Genomic DNA, 21,794 nt, shown 5'->3' on the forward strand with positions numbered 1-21,794 from the left:
TTTTAAAACATTTCGTAGGCACCAGGCCTTCTTGAATACAACTAACATCTGCACCGCTGTCAATCATGGCAATGTTAGTAATCGCAAAATTGTTATCAATCAAAATAGTACATTTAACATACCACTTATGAGCAGTTACAATTTGCATCATTCCTAAAAACATATCTGGTTTAGGGTTAGGATCAACAGGTTCAATATCAACTTGCTTTCCTTTATTTTTTGAAAACCTTTCTTCAGAATTATTAATCTCAATTTGAGTAATTCTGTGATCACAAATTGATTGATTTTGTTCTAGAGATTTAATCTCTCTTTTCAAATTTTCAACTTCAACTTTTAAATCGTCGAAAGAAGAATCATTTTCAGGAGAAGTATTTCTTTTTAAAAGTTGATCATCAACCTCCTTTAAAGAGTAAGGAGCAGAGTATTCAATATCGTTTGAATCGTTCTTCTGATTTTCAAATTGTTTAGAAGGACTTGAAATAGCTTCGTTAGAAGTAGCTAAATTAATGATTTTTTCATGAAGCTTACTATCAGTAATTTCCTTTAAAAGTTCAATCACATTATCAGAAGTGATTGTATTCATATTAAAATCTTGAAATTGCGATTGCAGTTTATCAATTTCATCGTCTTCGCAATGGAAATCCTGACCCTGACAAGTATCACAAGGATTAGCATAATTATCATCATTATCAGATGAATCAAATAATTCAATATTAGAACCTGAACCAGATTCGTAATCATCATCCGAACCTGAGGTGTATAACATGCCATAAACCTTTTCATAGGTTTCTTCATCAAGCTCTAAAACTTTAATTTGTTTAATCTACAATTGGGGGCAATATGCCCAAGTTTACCACACTTGTAACATTTTATCTTAGACAGATCTCTTCCAGATCTATCTTTGGTAAATCTATTAGATTTACGAGAGCTCTTTCTAGCTTCGCGATCTTCTTTAGATCTACGCCTAGATTTCCTTTTCCTATAAGAACCTTCGGTTCTAAAGGACTTGTAATACCTGTCTGGATTGCTGCTTTTAGCAACGGGATTGGGTAGACCAAACTGCTCACATAAATCTCCCAATTGAGATTTTCCCGTAGCTTATCCATCTTAGGTTGTCTAGCCATTTTTAGTTCGTTGCACAGATTCAATCCTTCTTGTGTGAAAGTTCGTATAATCTTTCCATAACTCAAATTGGCATAAGAGATTTCGCCATGACCGCCTCTTAGAGTTTTTCGAACTCTTTCAGCAAATAGAGGGGGAAGGCCGTCTATAAACTTAGCTTTCCAATATTCAACCTTATTTTCGGGTAATTCCATAACCCTGCTAAGATAGGTATCTTTATACCATCTAAAGTATGCTAAGGTCTGAAATCGAAGACCGTTTAGGAGAGTACGAACCGTCTCATGTTGGTTGGTAAATCTACCATTGAAATGTTCCAGAATGGTGAGAACCAGGGTATAGACAGCGTCTTCTCTGTTCTTTACTAGAGTCATTCCCAAATTATCAATTCCTTCATCAGTGGCTACTGCATTAATAATGGAAGCCTTCTCATCCGTGCTAAGATAGTTATCCCACCAACCTCGAAGCTGACCAGTAAAACCTGCAACAATCATTTTACAGATTGCCCTGTCTGTGTTTTTAACACTTTTGCAGATAGTTGCGTACATTAGCATGCAATGAACCATAATAGTTAATTGTCTATCCGTTAGTCCATCGAGATTCCACTCATAAATTTTGGAACCGTTGTAAGACGTATTAGTCTGATTCCAATCACGCTCTTCAATTAAAACATTTTGAGGAGTCGAACAAGGATAGTAATAAGTATTCATACTAGGCTTGGTAGCATAACCACTGTTTTTCTTGGGATAACCCCTGAGTTTATTAAACTCTGAAGAAACCTGATTTTTAAAATCACCTGTAGTTTCTATTTTGTCAGCAAAATCTTGCGATAAATCAATAGACATAAAATTTAAATCAAAAAGTTTTTTATCAATAAGTTCTTTAATATCGAAATCGGAAAAATTTTTATCAAGAAGTTCTTCCAAATTTTTTAAAGAACTAGGTTTAAAATCAGAGATTTCAATAGGCCTTTGGACGTGAGTAGAAGCTACCGTGGGTTTGCTTTCAGAAGTATAAGCAATATTGGTAGCCATAGTAAGATTCGTTTTAGCCATATCAGCCTTATATCTTTAATCAAAATAGTTAAATCATCTATTTTCTTGTCAAGAGAACAGATATGCTGACCTAACACTTTAACATAAAAACTCAAATAATTATTTTGAGTAATAAGTTTATTAATTTCAGCAATACTGACTGAAGCAATATCTTCTTCAATAAAGTTTTGAAAATCTGAAAAAGTAATGCTAGTATTATTTGGTAAGACAAAAGATGACTGAGGAGGGTAGATAGCTTCCATAAGATTACCACTCCCATCTGTATAGGTTCGTTAAATAACGTTAACATAAAGAGGTAAATAAGTGGTTATAAACCAAGGAACAAAATACATAATTTGATTATGCAAAGCACAAGTTTCATAAAACTCTTGAGAAATGCTATTAAGATCTTCTTTGCTATAAGCATCAAAGAACCAAGTTTTAAACCGATTCCATTTTTCATCAAAAAATTCTTTTTGAATATGTTTTCTTGCCAGGGAACCTGGGCTAAAATCGATAAGGTGTGAAAACATTAAGAATCGATTCGATCAAACTCCATCTCGGAGGCCGAAGGAATATCCTTATCAGAAGCATCATCATTCACCTGAACTATATTAGTTCGTGGGTCGATCTTTACCTTCTCGACCACAGAGTTACCATCAGACCCAATAATATGTAACGAAGCAGCACGATCTCGGGCTGGACCATAAATAGACTCAATAGGGGAAATATGATGAACAGCAGACAAAAGTCTACGACTAGACAGAGAATGTCTATTATAACTGTGATTCACAAAAGACATCAACATGTTGTTAGTAAAAGATTCCCTATGAGGCGCATAGCTATTATCAGCAAATTGAATAAAAATTCTTCCATTGGGATTTTGAGAAATATGCGAAAAATCAGAATTAGTAACAGCATCTGTTAACTGATTTGGGATATAACCGAATTTAGAGTCCATGAAGTTGGAAATCTATTTCTTCCCACTTAATAGGTCTTTTAGTAGTGACCTTGGACCTTGCAAAATTGGTTTCCACCAAAATAGTTTGATTGGAAATGTCATATAATCTACATCTAGGATTAAGAGTAGATAATAACTTGAAATAAATTCTATATGATAGACAAATAAGTTCTGAACCAGGCGCATAATTATAACCATGCGTTTTAACATTTAATGTTAAGGCATCGAGAATATTCGCATCAGTAAGAGATAGCTGCAAATTAGGCTGAGTATTAAAATAAACTGGACCATAGGCCACTGTAGATTCTATCGAACCCATAAGAGACTGACGAAAATTCAAATTTCTAACATCGCGAAGAGCAGCTAAAAAAGTCTCAAGTAAACCTTTAAGAATCAAAGGTTTAAAGGCAATTTGCACCATACCAATATGCAGATAATTATACTGATTTTTATAAAAAGTCACATCTCACTCGCTAAGCAAACGAATAGTTTGTTCAGACGAATTCAAAGCAAGAGACTGCTCAGTAGTTTTAATCAATTGTTTAGAGGATAGTTTATCAAACCAACCATAATCATAAATAGTTTTTATCGGGACTTTAGGAATCGTCCATTTGTTTAACAAATCAAGGTTTTGAGGTATATCTACCTCTTCAAGTCTAGTACGCTTTGTACTCGTTTCTCCCAGATCCATGGGTGAAAGATCATATCTATGTCAAATAGTTTACTTCCATCTCATATATACCATGAGAGTTCTAGGCTCTGAGAGAAGACGTTGTCTATACCCTAGTTCTCACCATTCTGGAACATTTCAATGGTAGATTTACCAACCAACATGAGACGGTTCGTACTCTCCTGAACGGTCTTCGATGTCAGACCTTAGCATACTTTAGATGGTATAAAGATACATATCTTAGCAGGGTTATGGAATTACTCGAAAATAAGGTTGAATATTGAAAAGCTAAGTTTATAGACGGCCTTCCCCCTCTATTTGCTGAAAGAGTTCGAAAAACTCTAAGAGGCGGTCATGGTGAAATTCCTTATACCAATTTGAGTTATGGAAAGATTATAGGAACTTGCACACAAGAAGGATTGAATCTGTGCAATGAACTAAAAATGGCTAGACAGCTTAAGATGGATAAGATAAGGGAAATATCTCAATTGGGAGATTTATGTGAGCAGTTTGGTCTACCCAATCCCGTTGCTAAAAGCAGCAATCCAGACAGGTATTACAAGTCCTCTAGAACCGAAGGTTCTCACAAGAAAAGGAAATCTAGGCGTAGATCTAAAGAAGATCGCGAAGCTAGAATGAGCTCTCGTAAATTTAATAGATTTACCGAAGATAGATCTGGAAGAGATTTGTCTAAGATAAAATGTTACAAGTATGGTAAACTTGGGCATATTGCCCCCAATTGCAGATTAAACAAGTTAAAAGTTTTAGATCTTGATGAAGAAACCTATGAAAAGGTTTATGGCATGTAATACACCTCAGGTTCGGATGATGATTACGAATCCAGTTTAGGTTCTAATATTGAATTATTTGATTCATTTGATAATGATAATAATCATGCTAATCCTTGTGATACTTGTCAGGGTCATGATTGCCATTGCGAAGATGACGAAATTTATAAACTGCAATTGCAATTTCAAGATTTTAATATGAATACAATCACTTCTGATAATGTGATTGAACTTATAAAGGAAATTACTGATAGTAAGCTTTGTGAAAAAATCATTAATTTAGCTACTTCTAACGAAGCTATTTCAAGTTCTTCTAAACAATTTGAAAACTAGAAGAACGATTCAAATGATTTTGAATACTCTGCTCCTTACTCTTTAAAGGAGGTTGATGATCGAGTTTTAAAAAGAAATACTTCTCCTAAAAAGGATTCTTCTTTCGACGATTTAAAAATTGAGGTGGAAAATTTGAAAAGAGGGATTAAATCTCTAAAACAAAATCAATCGATTTGTGGTCACAAAATTACTCAAATTGAGATTAATAATTCTGAAGAAAGGTTTTCAAAAAGCAAAGGAAAGCAAGTTGATATTGAACCTGTTGATCCTAACCCTAAACAAGATATGTTTTTAGGAATGATGCAAATTGTAACTGCTCATAAGTGGTATGTTAAATGTACTATTTTGATTGATAACAATTTTGCGATTACTAACATTGCCATGATTGACAGAGGTGCAGATGTTAGTTGTATTCAAGAAGGCCTAGTGCCTACAAAATATTTTCAAAAAACTACTCATTTAGTTAAGTTTGCATCAGGACATGCTTTAGATATAAAGTATAAATTGCCTAATGCAAAAAATTGTCAAAATAAAGTTTGCATTCCTCATTTCTTCTTTTTGGTTAAAAATCAACTAAACCCTCCAATTATACTTGGAACTCCTTTTATTAATGCGATTTATCCTTTTATAGGGATTGACTCGAAAGGGTTCTCAGCCACTTATAAATAAAATGAGATAACATATTCTTTTGTTACAGATTCGGTAACCAGAGATAGTAATGTCTTGATTAATATGAAGCAGAATCATATGGATTCTTTACAGATGGAATTATTCAACAATGACAACAACAACAAAGATGACGACAACAACAACAACAACGACAACAACAACGACAACAACAACGACCACAATGACAACGACGACAACGACAACGATGACGACGACTACAACAATGACAAAGACAACGACGACGACAACGACAACAGCGACAACGACATCGACAATGACAATGACGACAACAACGACAACGACAACGACAACGACAACGACAACAACAACGACAACGATGACGACGACGACAACGACAACGACAACAACAACAACAATAATTTATAATGGCCACTATCCTAGAGATAAGGCCAAAAAATTATCATAGGTGGCCTTACACTATTTCTTCTTTATAAAAATTTTTTGGCCTTATTACATGTGGCCGACAAGCTTTTTATTAAAGCTTTCATTATTTTGTCTAAAGGACCCTTATTTTTTGGCTTTCCCTTTGCCAGCTGCAGATGTACTGGAAGATTCTTCCACCTATTGTTGAAATCAACTGAAGAGAGCGTCTAAATACACTTCTTCAACGTTATCATCTTGGCCTTCTCCAGCTAGGCATGTGGCATCATCCTCCTCGTTGGTATGACTTGCCGATGCCATGGATATATCATCCTTCATATCAATATCCAAATTTTTCATCAAATCTTTCTTAACTTCTTCCATGTATAACGCTATGGCTTTTGATTTCAAAATTAAACCCTTCTTCATTTGAAGTTTTCTGGTAATCTTTTTAAATGGACTAAAATAATCCATTACCACTGGTGATTCTGTCGTGGCCAAATTATAATAACCACTAATTTTTACGTTTATCAAATCGAGGATTTCCTGACCATGAGTTTTTCCTTCCTGGTTCTTCTATAATAATTTGCTCTAGAATTTTGTATAAAAAGTTCTTTGCAAACATGGGAATCCATCAGAAGTAGTATTAACTTCTATTGACCATTTTAAAATTCATGGAATAGAGAATTCGATGAAGAAATACATTAATGACATTCCTTCAAAAAATATATTATTATCCTGTAAATTTATGATTTTTGGGGAGATATCTACCCATTTCGAATATAATTTTTTGTAAGATTCCGATAAGATCTTCACAGAAGGACCATATAAAATCCACCATCGACAAAACCAGTTAGGAATATTCCTTTCAAATATATTAGAACATATTTTGATAAACCACGAATGCTTCTTATTAGCATTCTCATATAATAGTGCTTTATTAAATCCATCCATATAGTCCCAATAATTATATTTTACTGCGACTTTATGTTCCGGATGAATATAATCCATTTCTTTTAAAGGACTTAAACCCCATTCTTCTGGTGCTAAGACCTTCTTTATAATAATCTTAGAGAAGTTATAAACTTTCTTTGTATTGGCTGGGTAGAAATGTTGAAATTCACATGACCCAGTAGCTGAGAGTATTATCTCATAATGCATCCTGTATTTGTAAGCAGTAGTAGTATAACTTACTGTATCCAGATATCTGGACATTACCTTCCATGGTTCATCTTTCCATCTTAGGTCACTGTTTTCTAATAGAAGTATAACTTCTTTTTTATCATTCAAGTCAAATACTTCTGTATTTTCATCATCTATGAGAATAACGGAATAAGATGGTGTATTATTATCCTCTTCTTTTTTGGATTTTATAAAATCCATGAATTCTTTATACATGGGGTGGTTAATATCAACCCCACTGGTTCCAATGGATGATCCACCACTAATATTAGTGGTTATCAACTGCTTATTTCCATGTTGGATGAGGATATGACATCTTCCTCCTCCGGCTGTGCCGCGTCCTCTTCCCCTCCTGGGGGGAGGCCATGTTGGTCTCATCCTGAAAAGAGACATAATTAATAATTATTAGTTCAAATAATCTCTAGTAAGAAAATCTGGAAGACTCTTATCTTCACCTTTTTTATATTGTATTTCAAAATCAAATGGCGCTAAAAGGGCTTGCCATCTAGCAAACATTTGTTTAGAAACATTATGCTTGCAATCTTATTAAACATAAACTTAGCTGCTTGCAATCAGTTTTTATTAAAAACTTTTGATTATAAAGATCGCCTTGAAATTTGAGAACACATTTCACGATAGCCAAAATTTCCTTAACTATAAGTAGCATAATTTTTCTGGGCTGTATTCCACTTACCCGAATAAAATTGAATGATATAATGACGTTTATTATCAGGACAATATTGGGTTAATACACCCCCATATCCTATATCTGAAGCATCCGTTTCTACCGTTTTTGCCCAATTTGGATTGGCTAACATTAGACAAGGAAGGTTTTTGACCTTCTCCTTAATCCTTGTTGGCAAGGTGAACATTCATCTTCAGAAGTCATATAATCTTCTTGTTGAAGAGCTTTAATATCTTCACTTGTTGAGGACCCCCTATCACTGCTAGCTTCTGATTCTGATCTTTCTGAATCAGAATTGAGCATGATTTTATAAAGAGAATCCTTTATGTTATCCTCTATGTCAAGACTTTTAATCTTTTCCTTGACTCGGCAATCTTTGACATAATGACCAAATCTAAATCTAATAATAATAATAATAATAATAATAATAATAATAATAATAATAATAATAATAATAATAATAATAATAACAACAACAACAATTTTAATAATTAAACGATAAAAAAAAATTGTTCTAAAAATATGGTGTTGTAACGTGTGTATACATAATATATAGATATTATTATTATTATTATTATTATTATTATTATTATTATTATTATTATTATTATTATTATTATCATCATTATTATTAGATTTAAGTTTTTCACATATTTTTTTTAAAAAAATCATTTAAATTCTTACCGTTTTTAACGGATAATGGTATAGAAACTTCCGAAGATTTATTTTTTATAGTTAATATTAATAATTACAGTAACAATAATAATAATAACAACAACAATAATAACAACAACAACAATAATAACCATAACAATTATAATAATAATAATAATTACTATTATTATTGTTATTACTAGTATACGTGCCCGCGCATTGCGTGGATAATTTAAAATGTAATAATTTTATAATTAAAATTAACTAATAAAATGTATTATGTATCATGCCCTTGATAATATATTTAATTTATTATAATAATAATATAATAATAAAAATCATTACCTTATTTATTTGAGCACATTAAACTAATATTATTAGTACACAATTCATTTTATTGTATTAAATATTATATCTATAGTTGTATCAGCTATAAGCTTTTAGTTTTATAATATATTATATTGAAATTTTTATGTGTTTGTACTTTATTATTTTCATGTCGTTTGAATTAAAAAATTATGTCAATAATTTACTGATTCTAACATACAAATAAAATATTTGATATCATGAGATTAAATGACATGTTGATATATTTTATATATATGTTTTATTCAAAATCAAAAGATATTCAAAATATTTTTTTCCGTATTAAATTTGTGTAAAAATATAATATAAAATTGATTTAAAAGTAAAAAATCTTAATTAATACAATCACTATATTATATTAAGTCAAAATTTGTATTGGATATTTTAAAATTAAATTTAATTAGTATGAGAAAACATATGGATATGAATGAGAAGATGTTGGTTTGAACTTTATCCGCTAAAGTATATTATGAGTAATTATAGTTATCTTGTATTCAAATTTTTTTAAAAAAATTAAAATTTAAAATTGTACCATATATTTTAGAATCGCAATTTTTAACTTAATTCAATGTTGTTATATAATATTGTGAATTCTTAAATTTTCTAAATGACTTATAATTGTTATACTGTTCAAGATAGAATTTAACACTTGTTAGAAATAGATAAATATTATTTATCTTAAATTCAAAAGTTTAAATTTTATTTATCATAAAATTATTTTTCAATTTTAAAATTGATTGTCCTATATATTAATTCAAAAGATAATCGCAATTAAGTCTTTAAAAAATAACTAATTAAAATATAAATAAATTAGATAAATATAAATATAAATATAGAATATAAACACAAAAAGAAGAACAAAAGCCTACGTTTTAGTGGCAAAAAATGTAGTGCTGCTGTCAAGGATAAGATTAATTACTTATTTAAAAAAAATTAAATTCCAAATTAATTATTCAGGCAATTTTGATAACGTTTTATGTAATTAGTAAAAACAAAAATAACAATATTCCCTGCTTCTCTCACTGTACAACCCTAGATTATAGCATTATTATTTGTACATGTAATTATCGGTTAGATATTTTGTGGAAATATAGTTACAAACAAATAGGCTAAATTTATTTCTGTTTTAAATTTATGTAAATGTAAACATAAATTTGTAGTCCTAAATTTTAGCACCATTATTGGGGTAGTTATGTATGTATTTTTTTAAAACATGGAAATTTTTTAAATTAATAAAATAAAACGGTACGATTATGTTTTTTTTTCTTTTGGTTTAAAATTAAAATATTTTATCAGATATTTTTAATATCAGATTTTAAGTTAATTTTTTAAATTAAATATGAATTATGTTATAAAAGACTCCACCGTGCATAAGTCTCATTTACAAAGATTTTCAAATTTAAAACATTTTTAATTTTTAATTTTTAATTCAGGATTTTAAATTAATTTAGTTAATTTAATAAAAAATACGTTTAAAAAGACTTCATCGTACATGAAATAGTTATTTTAACCACATATTGATAATTAGTTAGTTAATATTTTTTTGTTTCTGTTCTGATTTTATCTTTCTTCTCTAGTCTTCTATAAATTTAAGTATTCTTATCATTTATTTCATTGTTTAAACTAATAACTTGGTAAATATATTCTTACCATTTATTTTATTTAAATCTTGAAGTTTTTTAAAAAATTTAATGTTAATAACGTAGGATTAATGATGGAAAGAGGATTCATTCCATTGAGGTCTTCACTGAACAAGTGGGAAGGGGTGGGGTTGATCTTTCATGTATGTGGTAACTAATTTTATTTCTACTTCCTTTATTAGTCTAAAACAATGAAAGATATGGCTTTTGTATCTAGTTCACCACCATCTTTTTAATACTATTAGGGGTCGTTTGGTAGAGTGTATAAGAATAATGCTTCTATGATGTATTAGTAATGTATGCATTAGTAATGCAAGCATTAGTAATGCTTGCATTAGTTATGCTTGCATTATTTCTTATACATTGTTTGGTTTGATGTATTGGAAATAACAAGCCTTGTATAAAGACTATTAAAAAAATATTTGTTTACAAAAATACCCTCACATTCTTTTACAAAAATAATAATAATAATAATAATAATAATAATAATAATAATTATTATTATTATTATTATAATAATTATTATAATAATAATTATTATTATTATTATTATAATTATTATTATTATTGTTATTATTATTAGAGGGTAGTTTTGTCATTAGTTAATCTAATGCATGCATTAAAACCATTGCATTGCTAATACCTAGAAATCCACGGTATTAGCAATACACACTTTAATACACAATAGAGTGTATAACTAATGCAAGCATTAGTTATACATAGGTTGGAAAAGAGTACCAAACAAGGTACTAGTAATACACAGTGTTAATGCATGCGTTATTTTTCCTAATACACTCTACCAAACAACCCCTTACATTGCAAGGCATTTGTGCAACACTTGTATATTACATACAAGGGATCTTACTCCTGAGTAATACCTACTAAATTTTATATCTATAAAAAGGATTGGATTGATACTAATATGAAAAACTTGCCAACAATAGCCAACCAATAATCTTTTGCACGGTTTTTGTATATCAAAGTCAAAATCACATTTCTGTATCATGAAAAATGCGTTGCCATTTTATGCCCCTGTACAACTCTGCCATTGGTCAATGTGGCTAAAATTCTCACTTCAGTACCAAAAACAGCATATACTTACCAAAAACAGCATATACAGAATGCTCGGAGTACTAACCAAAGGAAATCAGTTGCAGCAAGGATTGCATTCTTCACTTTTGCTCATTTCTGTCTCTGAGGTGCATGAACATTGAGTCCAAACTCTTTGTTTACAGTCAAATCACCACTTATTGCTCGATGAGCTGCTAAGCCCCTAAGATGGTGCTTATCGGAGACCCAAGAACCAACCCCTTTGAAAGCTACAAAAACCTGTCTCATTGTATCTTAAAGAGGGTCTTCAGTTTCATGACAAGTCTCCAATCCTCAACTGAGAGGTCTCTCTGTAAAAGGTTAAAGAGGCAGGCAGCAGTAAGCAAAACTAGATATTTGCTCAAACAAAAGAACTTCACCCAAAACTCTACATACCCGGAAATTGGCCTTCAGTATGTCAATAGACCTCCTTGAAATTTTGCTGACAAGCTCATCTTCCATTTCAAAATGCCTACCAAACATCTTTTGTTGCTCCTCAGGGTTAGATCCAACTATCTGTAAACATGTGCAGGGAGTGAGACATCATGGGTATATAAGCAAAGATCAAATCAATTGCTTAGAACTCCTGAAATACATTATTGTACAATGATGATATACAAAACATTTATTGGGAATTAAAGAGAAACTACTACACACCGATCCTACATTCTACAAACAAGTAATAAAGAGAGAAGATGGATCAAAATTCTAGCAAATCCATGACAAAATTTACAAAGTCTCAACCACTTCATACCTTAATGGCCACCCTTTGGCCTTTCTTTGCAGAATCAACAGGCTTATGGTTGTTCTCAATGGATGCAATCCGACCAATATCAATGAAGTCCTTTTGAGGAATACATATAGGAGATCCAATCTGTTCAAATTAAGTTCAGCACAGTGAGGACCACAATATACATGAAATTTTTGAAGTCTATGAATGATTATAGAAAAGAGAATTGACGAGTGCTACTATTTTTTCAACAGTAAAATCACAAACTGTAGGGTACTACTATTGCCAGCATAAACATTGATAGTGGAAAGCATAATCAAGGTAAACCCTTCAACTTAAATCATGGCAATAAACAATATACTGAACTACGTGTGGAGAAAAGTAAAACGAGAGAGAAGTACATAATGTTACACACACCAATAAAATTATGCAGGAATATCTAACTACAATTAACTAAAGAGACATGAGAGCAAGCAAACAAGACTTGAATTCGATGTGTTAAATGCTCATCGAGCAAAAGGTCTAATGGAAGCATGACAGAATTAATAATGGACGAAAAATAGAAATAGGATGAGTACAATGAAATCTGCATCTGAACTTAAACATGTTTCCCTAAGGTCCAAATCTTGTAAATAAAACAAAATAAAAACCTTACCTTGGAGATGCAAATCATGGTGTAAATGAAGAATGCTGAAAACCTTTTGAAAGCAGAGAACTCAATGATAATAATAACCAGTAGAAAAGCTAGATTCTAATCATAAATGTAAAAACTCTGATGGAACCTTGTTAGATAATCAAGATACCCAATTATAAGAAAGAATTATAGAGAGAACAGATACGTGCTAACACTGATTCTTCGAATATCACTACAGCATAGTTTCACCAAACAAATAGGAAACAGTTTACAGAGATACTGATCCATGTACTAGCTGACATGATATGTTGCAGTGTGGGATCCTTCCCCACCACTTAACTAGGCCTTCCTCTAGGGGAAAAATTCAAGTCTACTTGAATATGGACTGTAGTAGTATAAAAGATTGAGAAAAGGCAGGCTACTTGGCAAAGGCAATATCTTTCTATGGGTGGTAGACTTGCTCTTATCAATATTGTCATGGACAGTATTCCCACTTACTTCATGCCATTATTTCCTATGCCTGGTAAGGTATTGAAGTAGCTAAGACAAAATCAGAAGAAATTATCTTTGGGAGGATAACAATGAAGGACACAAGTTTCACCTTGTTAAATGGTCTTAAGTCATTAGACCAAAGCCACGGGGGGGTTGGGTATCAGGGAGCACAACAAAAGTTTGTTGTTTACATGGCTTTGGAGATAGCTTTAGGAAGGAAGTGGTTGCAGCCAAACATGGTAAGTTGAGTCACTCACTATGCAAAGCAGAACTCCATATGGAGTTGGGTCATGGAAACATGTAAGTAGGCTATGGGAGGAATTTCATAAAGAAGTCTCATTCAACGTTGGAAATTCCCTGAATGTAAAATTCTGGAAGGATATAGAGAACTCCAATTTTAGAGAAGCCTATCCATCACTCTTCCTGATAGCATGAGATCGTGACTCTACAGTTGCACAGAATAGAGAAGGCAATCAGTGGAGTCCCCTCTTCAGAAGAAACATGAATGACTGGGAACTTGAGAGCCTTTTTGACTTGATGTGTAATCTGGAAGGCTTCAACATGAAGACTCGGGCTGCTGAAGCATTAAGCTGCGGTCCTAATGCAAAGGAATACACAGTACAACTGGGATAAAAATTGATGCTCAGAATGGAATTTTAGACTTCTAGCCATAGAAACTAATTTGGAGGACAGAACTCCCACCAAAAGTGATATGCTTTAGCTGGTTGGCTCTAAAAATGCATGTATGACACAGGACAACATCTGCAGGAGATGTTTCCAGTTAGTTAACAGATACTACTTATGTCAGGTAGCTGCAGACATGTGGCATATGTTTCTAGCTCTTTTCAGCCTCAAATGGATGCTGTTGAGAGCTGGAGCCTTTAGAAAGCTGAAACAACAAAATGTTTTGATGTAGTTGTCAACTCTAAATCACTTGCTAAAGTTGTTTTTCCAGATTTTGTGAGCTCCCTTACATTAGACTGGCCCTTACATGGTTGTTCCCTTTATGGTGTTTGGCTAGCTCCCCGAACCTTTCATAGCATCTTGTAAAGGAGCTAGCACATCTAATTTTGTATCCATGGCATCTTCTTGATGCCAATCAATGAACAACTTACTTTATCAACCAAAAAAAAAAATTATTGTCCATTAAGTTTGTTTATGTCAGACCAGCTGTCTCAAACAAGGTTATACATAAAGAAGTTATACATTTAACGAGAAATCAATGTGAGAAATCAAGACCCCTTTCCCCAACCTAATGGAAGCATGAAATTAGAGAAAATCTGATAATATCAGCACAACCCATTAAATATTGATTATCTATTCTTATTTGTATTGCTGATGTGCACAAAAGCTACTTTTCCCGAATGAAATGCAGAGATTCCATTATATCTTTAATTTTTCCTTTTTTTATAATTAAGTTGGTGAATGAGATCAATGAATATGAGACAGCAGACAAGAAAAGTTAATACCCTGACAATGCCCTCAAGAACATCAACTCCCAGAACAATTGGATCCTTCTTGTTGAAGACACAATTCGGTACGATCTTGAGCACACAGGGGAAGACTGCTTCTTCAGCAACTTCCTTCTTTTTTTCTTCCTTGATAGTGTCAATGTAAGCTTTAAACTGATCAAATAAGTGATATATAATATCAGCCATAAAAACCTTGACACCAAGTTCATCTGAAAGTTCCCGAGCTTCCTGTGTCACTTTAACATCAAAGGCCAAGATGGTTGCATACTCTTTCTTCTTCTCAAGCATAACACTAGCTTTCATGACATCCTTTTTATGCACGGGACCTATGCCAATCCCACTGACGGGTATGCTTACTTCAGGGGTCTTCAAAAATTCCAGTAAAGCTTCTAATGATCCAAGTGTAGATGCTTGAACATATACTCCCTCTCCACTTTTGTCGATCCTGCTCATCACTGACTTCATATCTTCCATAGCTGCTTCTTTGATGTCTTCCACATCATCATCAGGCCCCACAACATATAGACTAGTGCCAGCAATTGCATGCTCAAAGCCCTGAACAAGAATAGAAAGAACAAAGGAGGGGAAAGGAGAAATCTCTCAGTCTCACTTATTCATGGAAAACCACCACTAAATAAATAGCCATATAGTAAATAGTGAAAGCATCACACATCAGTAGAAGAAAATATCAATACACCCATGCAAGGGACTGAAAGGTTATGGCTCGCTAGTTGAACTTCCAAGTCAAATTTCACTTAAGTAACAAACTACACAAGAACAACCATTGGATTTCTTACAACTATTCCAAGTCAAAATAGGATGGTATTTGTACAGCTATTCCCATAGAATTTTTCTCAAAGGTATCACAAAATATCCGACTTAGGAAATCAGAAATTCTGAACAGAATTGTATGCTCAGGGACATCATGAACAGAACAAAAAGAAAAGAAGAGACTATATGTGCCACATTAGAATAACCTTCCAATGCTCTTGCACAATTTCACCATATTTTTTGAACATGAGACATCAAGTGCATTGGTTGGTTTCCTGACAAGAAAAAATAGAAAAAGGAAAGAGGTGTACGTGCAAAGAGATAGCTCCTCCACTTAATATTTTTCGTGCAATTACGAAGCTTCCTCCAAATCTTTACAAAAAGTTATTTGACTTCCAACAGTAATCAGGACTCAAAAGTTATATCCAGTAGATGACACGCTACTCTGCTTGATTGATCCTAGAAAAACTAATGCTAATTTTCTTTTTAATTAAAAGGAAATTAGGAACCCAAACATAGCATCATCTGATTTTAACAACAAACTAATCTAAGATTCAAAATACGTACATTTTCTAACAACAGATCAGTCAAAATAAAATCCACTTATGAGTCTCTGCATTAAGTTTCCTACCCAATAGACTTCCTAAGCTTGATCCTAAGACTGACCAAAAATGAGCTCACAGATTTACAAGTAGTTGATAATACCTGGGCGGTTATCTTTATACCCTGGGCAGCCTTGATTTTCTTATGATGCAAATATGTTCCCTGAAAGAATTTTGCCCAAACAAGAGAAGGCACTTTCATCAGTACGCCATTAGATAAATCACATATCAGATAAATTCAAAGAAATAACATGACAATCAAAGATTTTTTTCATGCTCCATTGACCACAAGGTCCAAAAGTACAAAAATAATTAGGACATAACTGAACCTGCAGACTTGTGTCCCATGTTCGGAAAATTAAATAAGTAATGTGCATATCTTGATTGTGGGAAAAGCCTATTTTAACAGGGGCAATTGGAATTTGAGCACAAATGTGGAAGCCTCACAGCAAATTTCTGATCTTCTGTTTCTTTTGTTCAGAGAAAATTCAAAGTGGCAAAAACCAAGTGTGTTATCAGCAATCTAGGATTAATGTAGCAGCTCAACAATTCCATATCCATGAAAGCATCCACAAGCTTGAAATGATTTACATATATCTCAAAAGACAGGGGTTCAAATAAGCCAGGGTATAGGTACTGTTAAAAGAAGGGACCAAAAGAACAACTAACATCATAAACTCAACTTTCAATACATCCACATAACTCTTGAGCTAGAACCCCCACACATAAAGTAAACATTTAATTCTTGTATGCCACATTTGGTGTTGACGAAACTAATAACTCTAGAACAGTGTGTTACCTTGACAAGCCCAGACTAGATATTACCAGCATATGATCTACGAGTTCAAACAGAGCTACTGTTGTTGTAAAGTATATTTTTAACTGGAGTAGGTTTCTTTGATAGGACAGCTGCCATTGTTTTTAGGCATTTTGTTGGCTGTGGGTGTCTGTAAATATGGCTTGTGCACTGCTCTAGTGCTTTCAATAGCATTGTTACCAGTTTCATAATAATAGGACTGAATACTTGTGACATATATTCTTCAATGCTTTTAGCCCGTCCATTATTAGTTTTCCCCACTCATCAAGCACCCTCCTCTTTTTACTCCTTTTTACTTTTTATGATACATACTGGACAAATAACTCCTTATTGTTTTTATGATTATATAAGGAGTTGAACTAACAACAACTGCTACTACTCAATCTCATGCAAGTTGGGGAAATTTAGAGAGTTGAACTGAGGTAAGAGAATATTTTCTTTTTTTCTGATAAGTAGGTTAGAGATGTTTCAACGCAAAACCAGTAACCTGGAGTGCCTAAAGGAACATGTAGTTACCTTTACTCGGAGTTCCTTCATGGGGTGAGGTGTTAGTAGTGCTCGGATGGAGGTAACGATAGGTCCCTACACACAAAACAATGCAGGAAAAGAGGAAATTTATAATGTCAAGACAAATCACCACACTGGAGGATCTGAACATAGCAACAAAGTAATGGCTCACTAAAGACTAAAGTAATGGACATAAAAAGGAGACTTCCATGCCTGCATGCCACAAACGACGATTTGATCTCCTTCATGAAGGACACCATTAACCAAAACCACGTCAATAGTCGTTCCATGCCCTTCAATAACCTTTACCTCCAACACGGTACACTGCCAAAGAGTAACAACAGTTAATCATCCCATATTGAGAATCTCTATTTAACTGATAAGGATATCATGTGACTATCATACCTGAACTTCATTGCTATAAGTCAGTCTCTCAATCATTGTCTTTTGTGTCCATTGAACAAGTAACAACAGCATGTCAGGAATACCTTCTCCACTGTTAAAGATCCACGGAATGAACATGTTTAGTAAAAATCAACAGTCTCACGAAGTGCTAGATGGACGCCCAAGGAAAAAAGAGAGGAATAACACACCAACACACCTAATAGCACTAGTTGGTACAATACTGAAGGTATCCTTCCCCATTTCTTTGTTTTTATAGTACAATTCTGTATTTATACCTTGTTCCTTGAACTGGGTAACAATCTGCGACAATTAAAGAGAATTCAATTGAGATAAGGTCCACAAATTGAGGAATGGTCAACTCAAGGAGTTATAAAAACCTGAGTAAGCCTCGTATTAAATTCAAATTGAACATCTTTGGACTGTTGCTTCATCGCCTTCACAATGGGAGCATTCTTGCAAACTTTCCATCCATAAAGCCTATCCACCTGCATTGCAATAGTATCAATGAAACAAATTAAACAACAGGAAATAAAAGAATACAATCAAAATAACACCATTGAAAAGTGCATCAACATAGATTATCTTCACCTTATTCAGAGCAACAATAAATTCTGTATTCCTCATCTTAAGAAGATTAAGTGACTCTATGGTCTGTGGTTCTAGCCCATGCATGATGTCAACAACCAAAATTGCAATATCACATAAGCCTGAACCTCGAGAACGCAGATTCGTGAAAGATTCATGTCCAGGAGTGTCGATGACCAACAAACCAGGGACCTTCAGCTTCGCATCAGCTTTGAGCTCCTTAGTTCTCTCACGTATATTCTCAGCTGGAAAGTAAGTTGCACCTATCTGCTGAGTAATCCCTCCAGCTTCACCTTCTTGAACATTGGTGCCTCGTATGCAATCAAGTAGCTTAGTTTTACCAGTATCAACATGCCCCATAATACAGCAAATAGGAGACCGGAGATTGTCTTCATTCTGGTTAGGAGCACCAGGTTCTTCAGGACTGCCTTTCTGCTTATTTTGCTCTGCATCCCTATCCTCAGGCTCACCCTTCCTACTTCGGTCATTCTTCAGTACACCTGGTACAGTTGCAGCAGTTTTTTGAGTAGGAATCACCGACTTGACAGCAACAGGCAGAGTCAGTGCACCATGAACAGCTGAACTTGCAACCTTAATCTCTTTCTTAGTTATAGGCTGCGGTTCTGAATCTACCTCCTCATCTTCAAAAGCACTCTTACCAGGCAGTTTCAGATCAGCATCATCCCAACTTTTTGCATCCCATTCTTCATCATCTTCCTCTTCTTCTTCAACTTCATTTTCTTCTGCATCAGCTATTTCTGACTTTTCCTCGGTAATTGTCGAATCCACATCCTCAACTTTCTCAGTTTCCACAGAATCAACCTCTGACACAATCTCCTGATGATGTTCTTTAACTTCTGATATTTCAATAGACTCTTCCTGCGTTTTGTCATTAGCCTGAGCTTGTGGTTTTGACTTCTTCGTTTGATAAATTGGCCGTTTGGTTGTCTCTTTCTTATTCTCCCCAGCGGGGAGTGTCCCACCATTAGCAAGAAATTGTTTCCTCATTGCTTCTAATCTTCGAGCTTCTTCCTTTTGCTTTCCTGTAAGCAGTTTCCCCTCTTGTTTCTTCTTCAAGAGCTTTTCCTTTTCTCTCTCCTTTTTCAAACGTTTCTTCTCTTCTGCAAGTTTTTCTAGCTCTTCCTGGAGACGTCGTTCCTCTTCTTCCTTCCTTAACTTTTCCTCCTCTTCCCTCTTCTTCCTTTCTTCAGTTTCCTTCATCTTTTTTAGTCTCTCTTGCATCTCCCTAACCTGCTTTGACTGTTTTTTATCTACCAATTTTCCTTTTGCGTCATTTTTTGTTTCTTCCTGCTTTTCCTCTACATTAGAGACAGCAGCAGCTGCCTTTTTCTCTTTTTCCTTCTCCTTTTTCTTTTTCTTCTTCTTTGCAGCAGCAGACTCCATAGCTCCTTCTTCAACTGCTTCCTTCTCAACAGCAGCATCACCTAGTTGAGGCTGCAATTGGCCTTTCTCCTCTTGTGGAAGAGAAGCAAGAGTAGGTGCAGATGTAGCTGGTGGCCCTTCACCAATTTCTGCCAGAATTTTGTCAATGTCATCCTCCTCTTGAGCCGTTCTACCACCCTTTTTCTTCTTAGATTTATTATCTTTTGACTCCAGCTGCGCCTGCACTTTCTCTTCAGACGGGGCAGGAGCAGGAGCAGCTTCTTCACCAAGTAATGCTAGAATCTTGTCAATCTCATCCTCATCTTCTTGAACTGTACGACCACCCTTTTTCTTCTTGGTTTTATTCTTAGAAGTTTCTGGCACATCTCTTTCCTGCCTTTTTCTGTCATTATCATCAGCTTCTTCTTCAGGGTTAACCCTAGCTTGTTCTGGTTCATCTTCTTCCTTAACAGCAATTTTTTTCTTCTTCTTAGATGACTTCTTTTTACCTGCAAAAATAAGTTCTGGCGCATCATCTTCTTCAACTGTCTGTGTCTCAAACTTAGAAACAGAAGTATCTGCCTCCTCTTCTTCGTCAAGAAGCGCCACACTAAATGAATTGCCAATAGTCTTCCCTATACCAGCAACGACAGGTTCTTCATCTTCCTCGGACTCTTCATCATCAATTTTATCAAAAGCTGTAGAAAACACACTAGCACTGGCTTTTCCCTGCTTTGACTTGTTCAGTTTCCCAGAGAAGGGAGCAATCTCTTCATCCTCTTGGTCACTATCCCTTGTTAAATCCTCTCCATAATTAGAGGAACCCTTCTTCCCCTTTTTAGCTTTTTTCTTGCCACCAGGTATTACTTTTTCTTCCAGAATGACAGGTTCCTCAGTCCCAATAGTGGTGGATTCATCATCATCAATTACCACATTCTTCTTCCTTGACTTGCCTCCACCACCACCAACCTGCTTGGCCGGCTTCTTGCTCTCATCATCATCAAGTACTGTATCTTCCTGAACTGTAGGTTCTTCAGTCTGTACAGAGTACTCATCATCGTCAATCACCCGATTCTTCTTCTTGGACTTCCCTCCTCCACCGCCCTGCTTGGGAGGTTCAGAGTTCTCTTCTGTTGTCTTCTTTCTCCCCATTGAACTTCACTGCTAGTTTCGGCAGATGTATGTTTAGTATTACTTCAACCAATCAAAAACCCTACATCCGAAAATCAAAACACATAACAAACCTAATTTCACTTTCCAAACGGAAAAAATAATTTGAACATTATTTTCTATTTCCACTTTCCAAAAAAAAAATATAAATAAACGAATTATTTCAGGTTGAATCTAAATGCTCTAAATGTTCAAAAAACGAATTATATCTAATACTAGGTCAATTGTCCGAGCTTCGCACAAGTGTGAACTATTCCAATTAGGTCACATCTTATTAAATTTGTAGTGTAGTAGTTAAAGATAGTGCTTATCCAGAAGCTTAACTTATTATCATTTTGTTTTTTAAGGTTTTCGGATATACGCGTAAGAGAATATTGTCGTTAAGGCTTTAACCTGCATTGGTTGAGTCTGAGTAAGAGTAAGTCGGGTTAATTTATATTTCATTCCTTATAAATTTGTCTGCACATCCTTAACAAATTGTATTTTTCATCTAATTCTTAGTAGCAACATGTTTCATAACATATCATATTATTGATGTAACAATATTGTGTTCAACATTAGCATCTAGTTGATTAATACACCTCGAGTATTCTGTGTGTATCACCAATCTTAAATCCACACCGCTATTTGCTCGGTTTCTTTTAATGTTGTTTAT

General features: G+C 33.9%; 2 protein-coding genes across 2 annotated transcripts in view; one reads left to right on the forward strand and one right to left on the reverse strand.

The window, feature by feature from the left end:
- The window catches only part of LOC125857508 (malate dehydrogenase [NADP], chloroplastic), a 1,084,261-nt gene that overhangs the window by 467,749 nt on the left and 594,718 nt on the right, over positions 1-21,794 (forward strand). The gene's annotated exons all lie outside the window — the stretch shown is intronic.
- LOC125857494 (eukaryotic translation initiation factor 5B-like) lies at positions 11,401-21,197 on the reverse strand. The gene is made up of 11 exons (XM_049537097.1): positions 18,590-21,197; positions 18,379-18,486; positions 18,198-18,301; positions 18,002-18,092; positions 17,810-17,920; positions 17,606-17,671; positions 16,376-16,435; positions 14,897-15,454; positions 12,326-12,445; positions 11,968-12,087; positions 11,401-11,882 (listed from the first exon to the last, which is right to left on the reverse strand). Exons 1-11 carry the CDS (start codon positions 21,119-21,121, stop codon positions 11,817-11,819), a joined length of 3,936 nt encoding a protein of 1,311 aa, XP_049393054.1. The 5' UTR covers positions 21,122-21,197; the 3' UTR covers positions 11,401-11,816.

Source organism: Solanum stenotomum, chromosome 3 (assembly GCF_019186545.1).
Source record: "Solanum stenotomum isolate F172 chromosome 3, ASM1918654v1, whole genome shotgun sequence".
In the NCBI taxonomy this organism is placed as follows: domain Eukaryota; kingdom Viridiplantae; phylum Streptophyta; class Magnoliopsida; order Solanales; family Solanaceae; genus Solanum; species Solanum stenotomum.

Coding starts and splice junctions, on each gene's coding strand:
- LOC125857494 (XM_049537097.1), bottom strand. CDS start 21,121: ATGGGGAGAAAGAAGACAACAGAAGAGAACTCTGAACCTCCCAAGCAG. Junction 18,302..18,378: donor TTAATACGAGGCTTACTCAG/GTTTTTATAACT, acceptor TAATTGTCGCAG/ATTGTTACCCAGTTCAAGGA. Junction 12,088..12,325: donor GCCAAAGGGTGGCCATTAAG/GTATGAAGTGGT, acceptor ACATGTTTACAG/ATAGTTGGATCTAACCCTGA.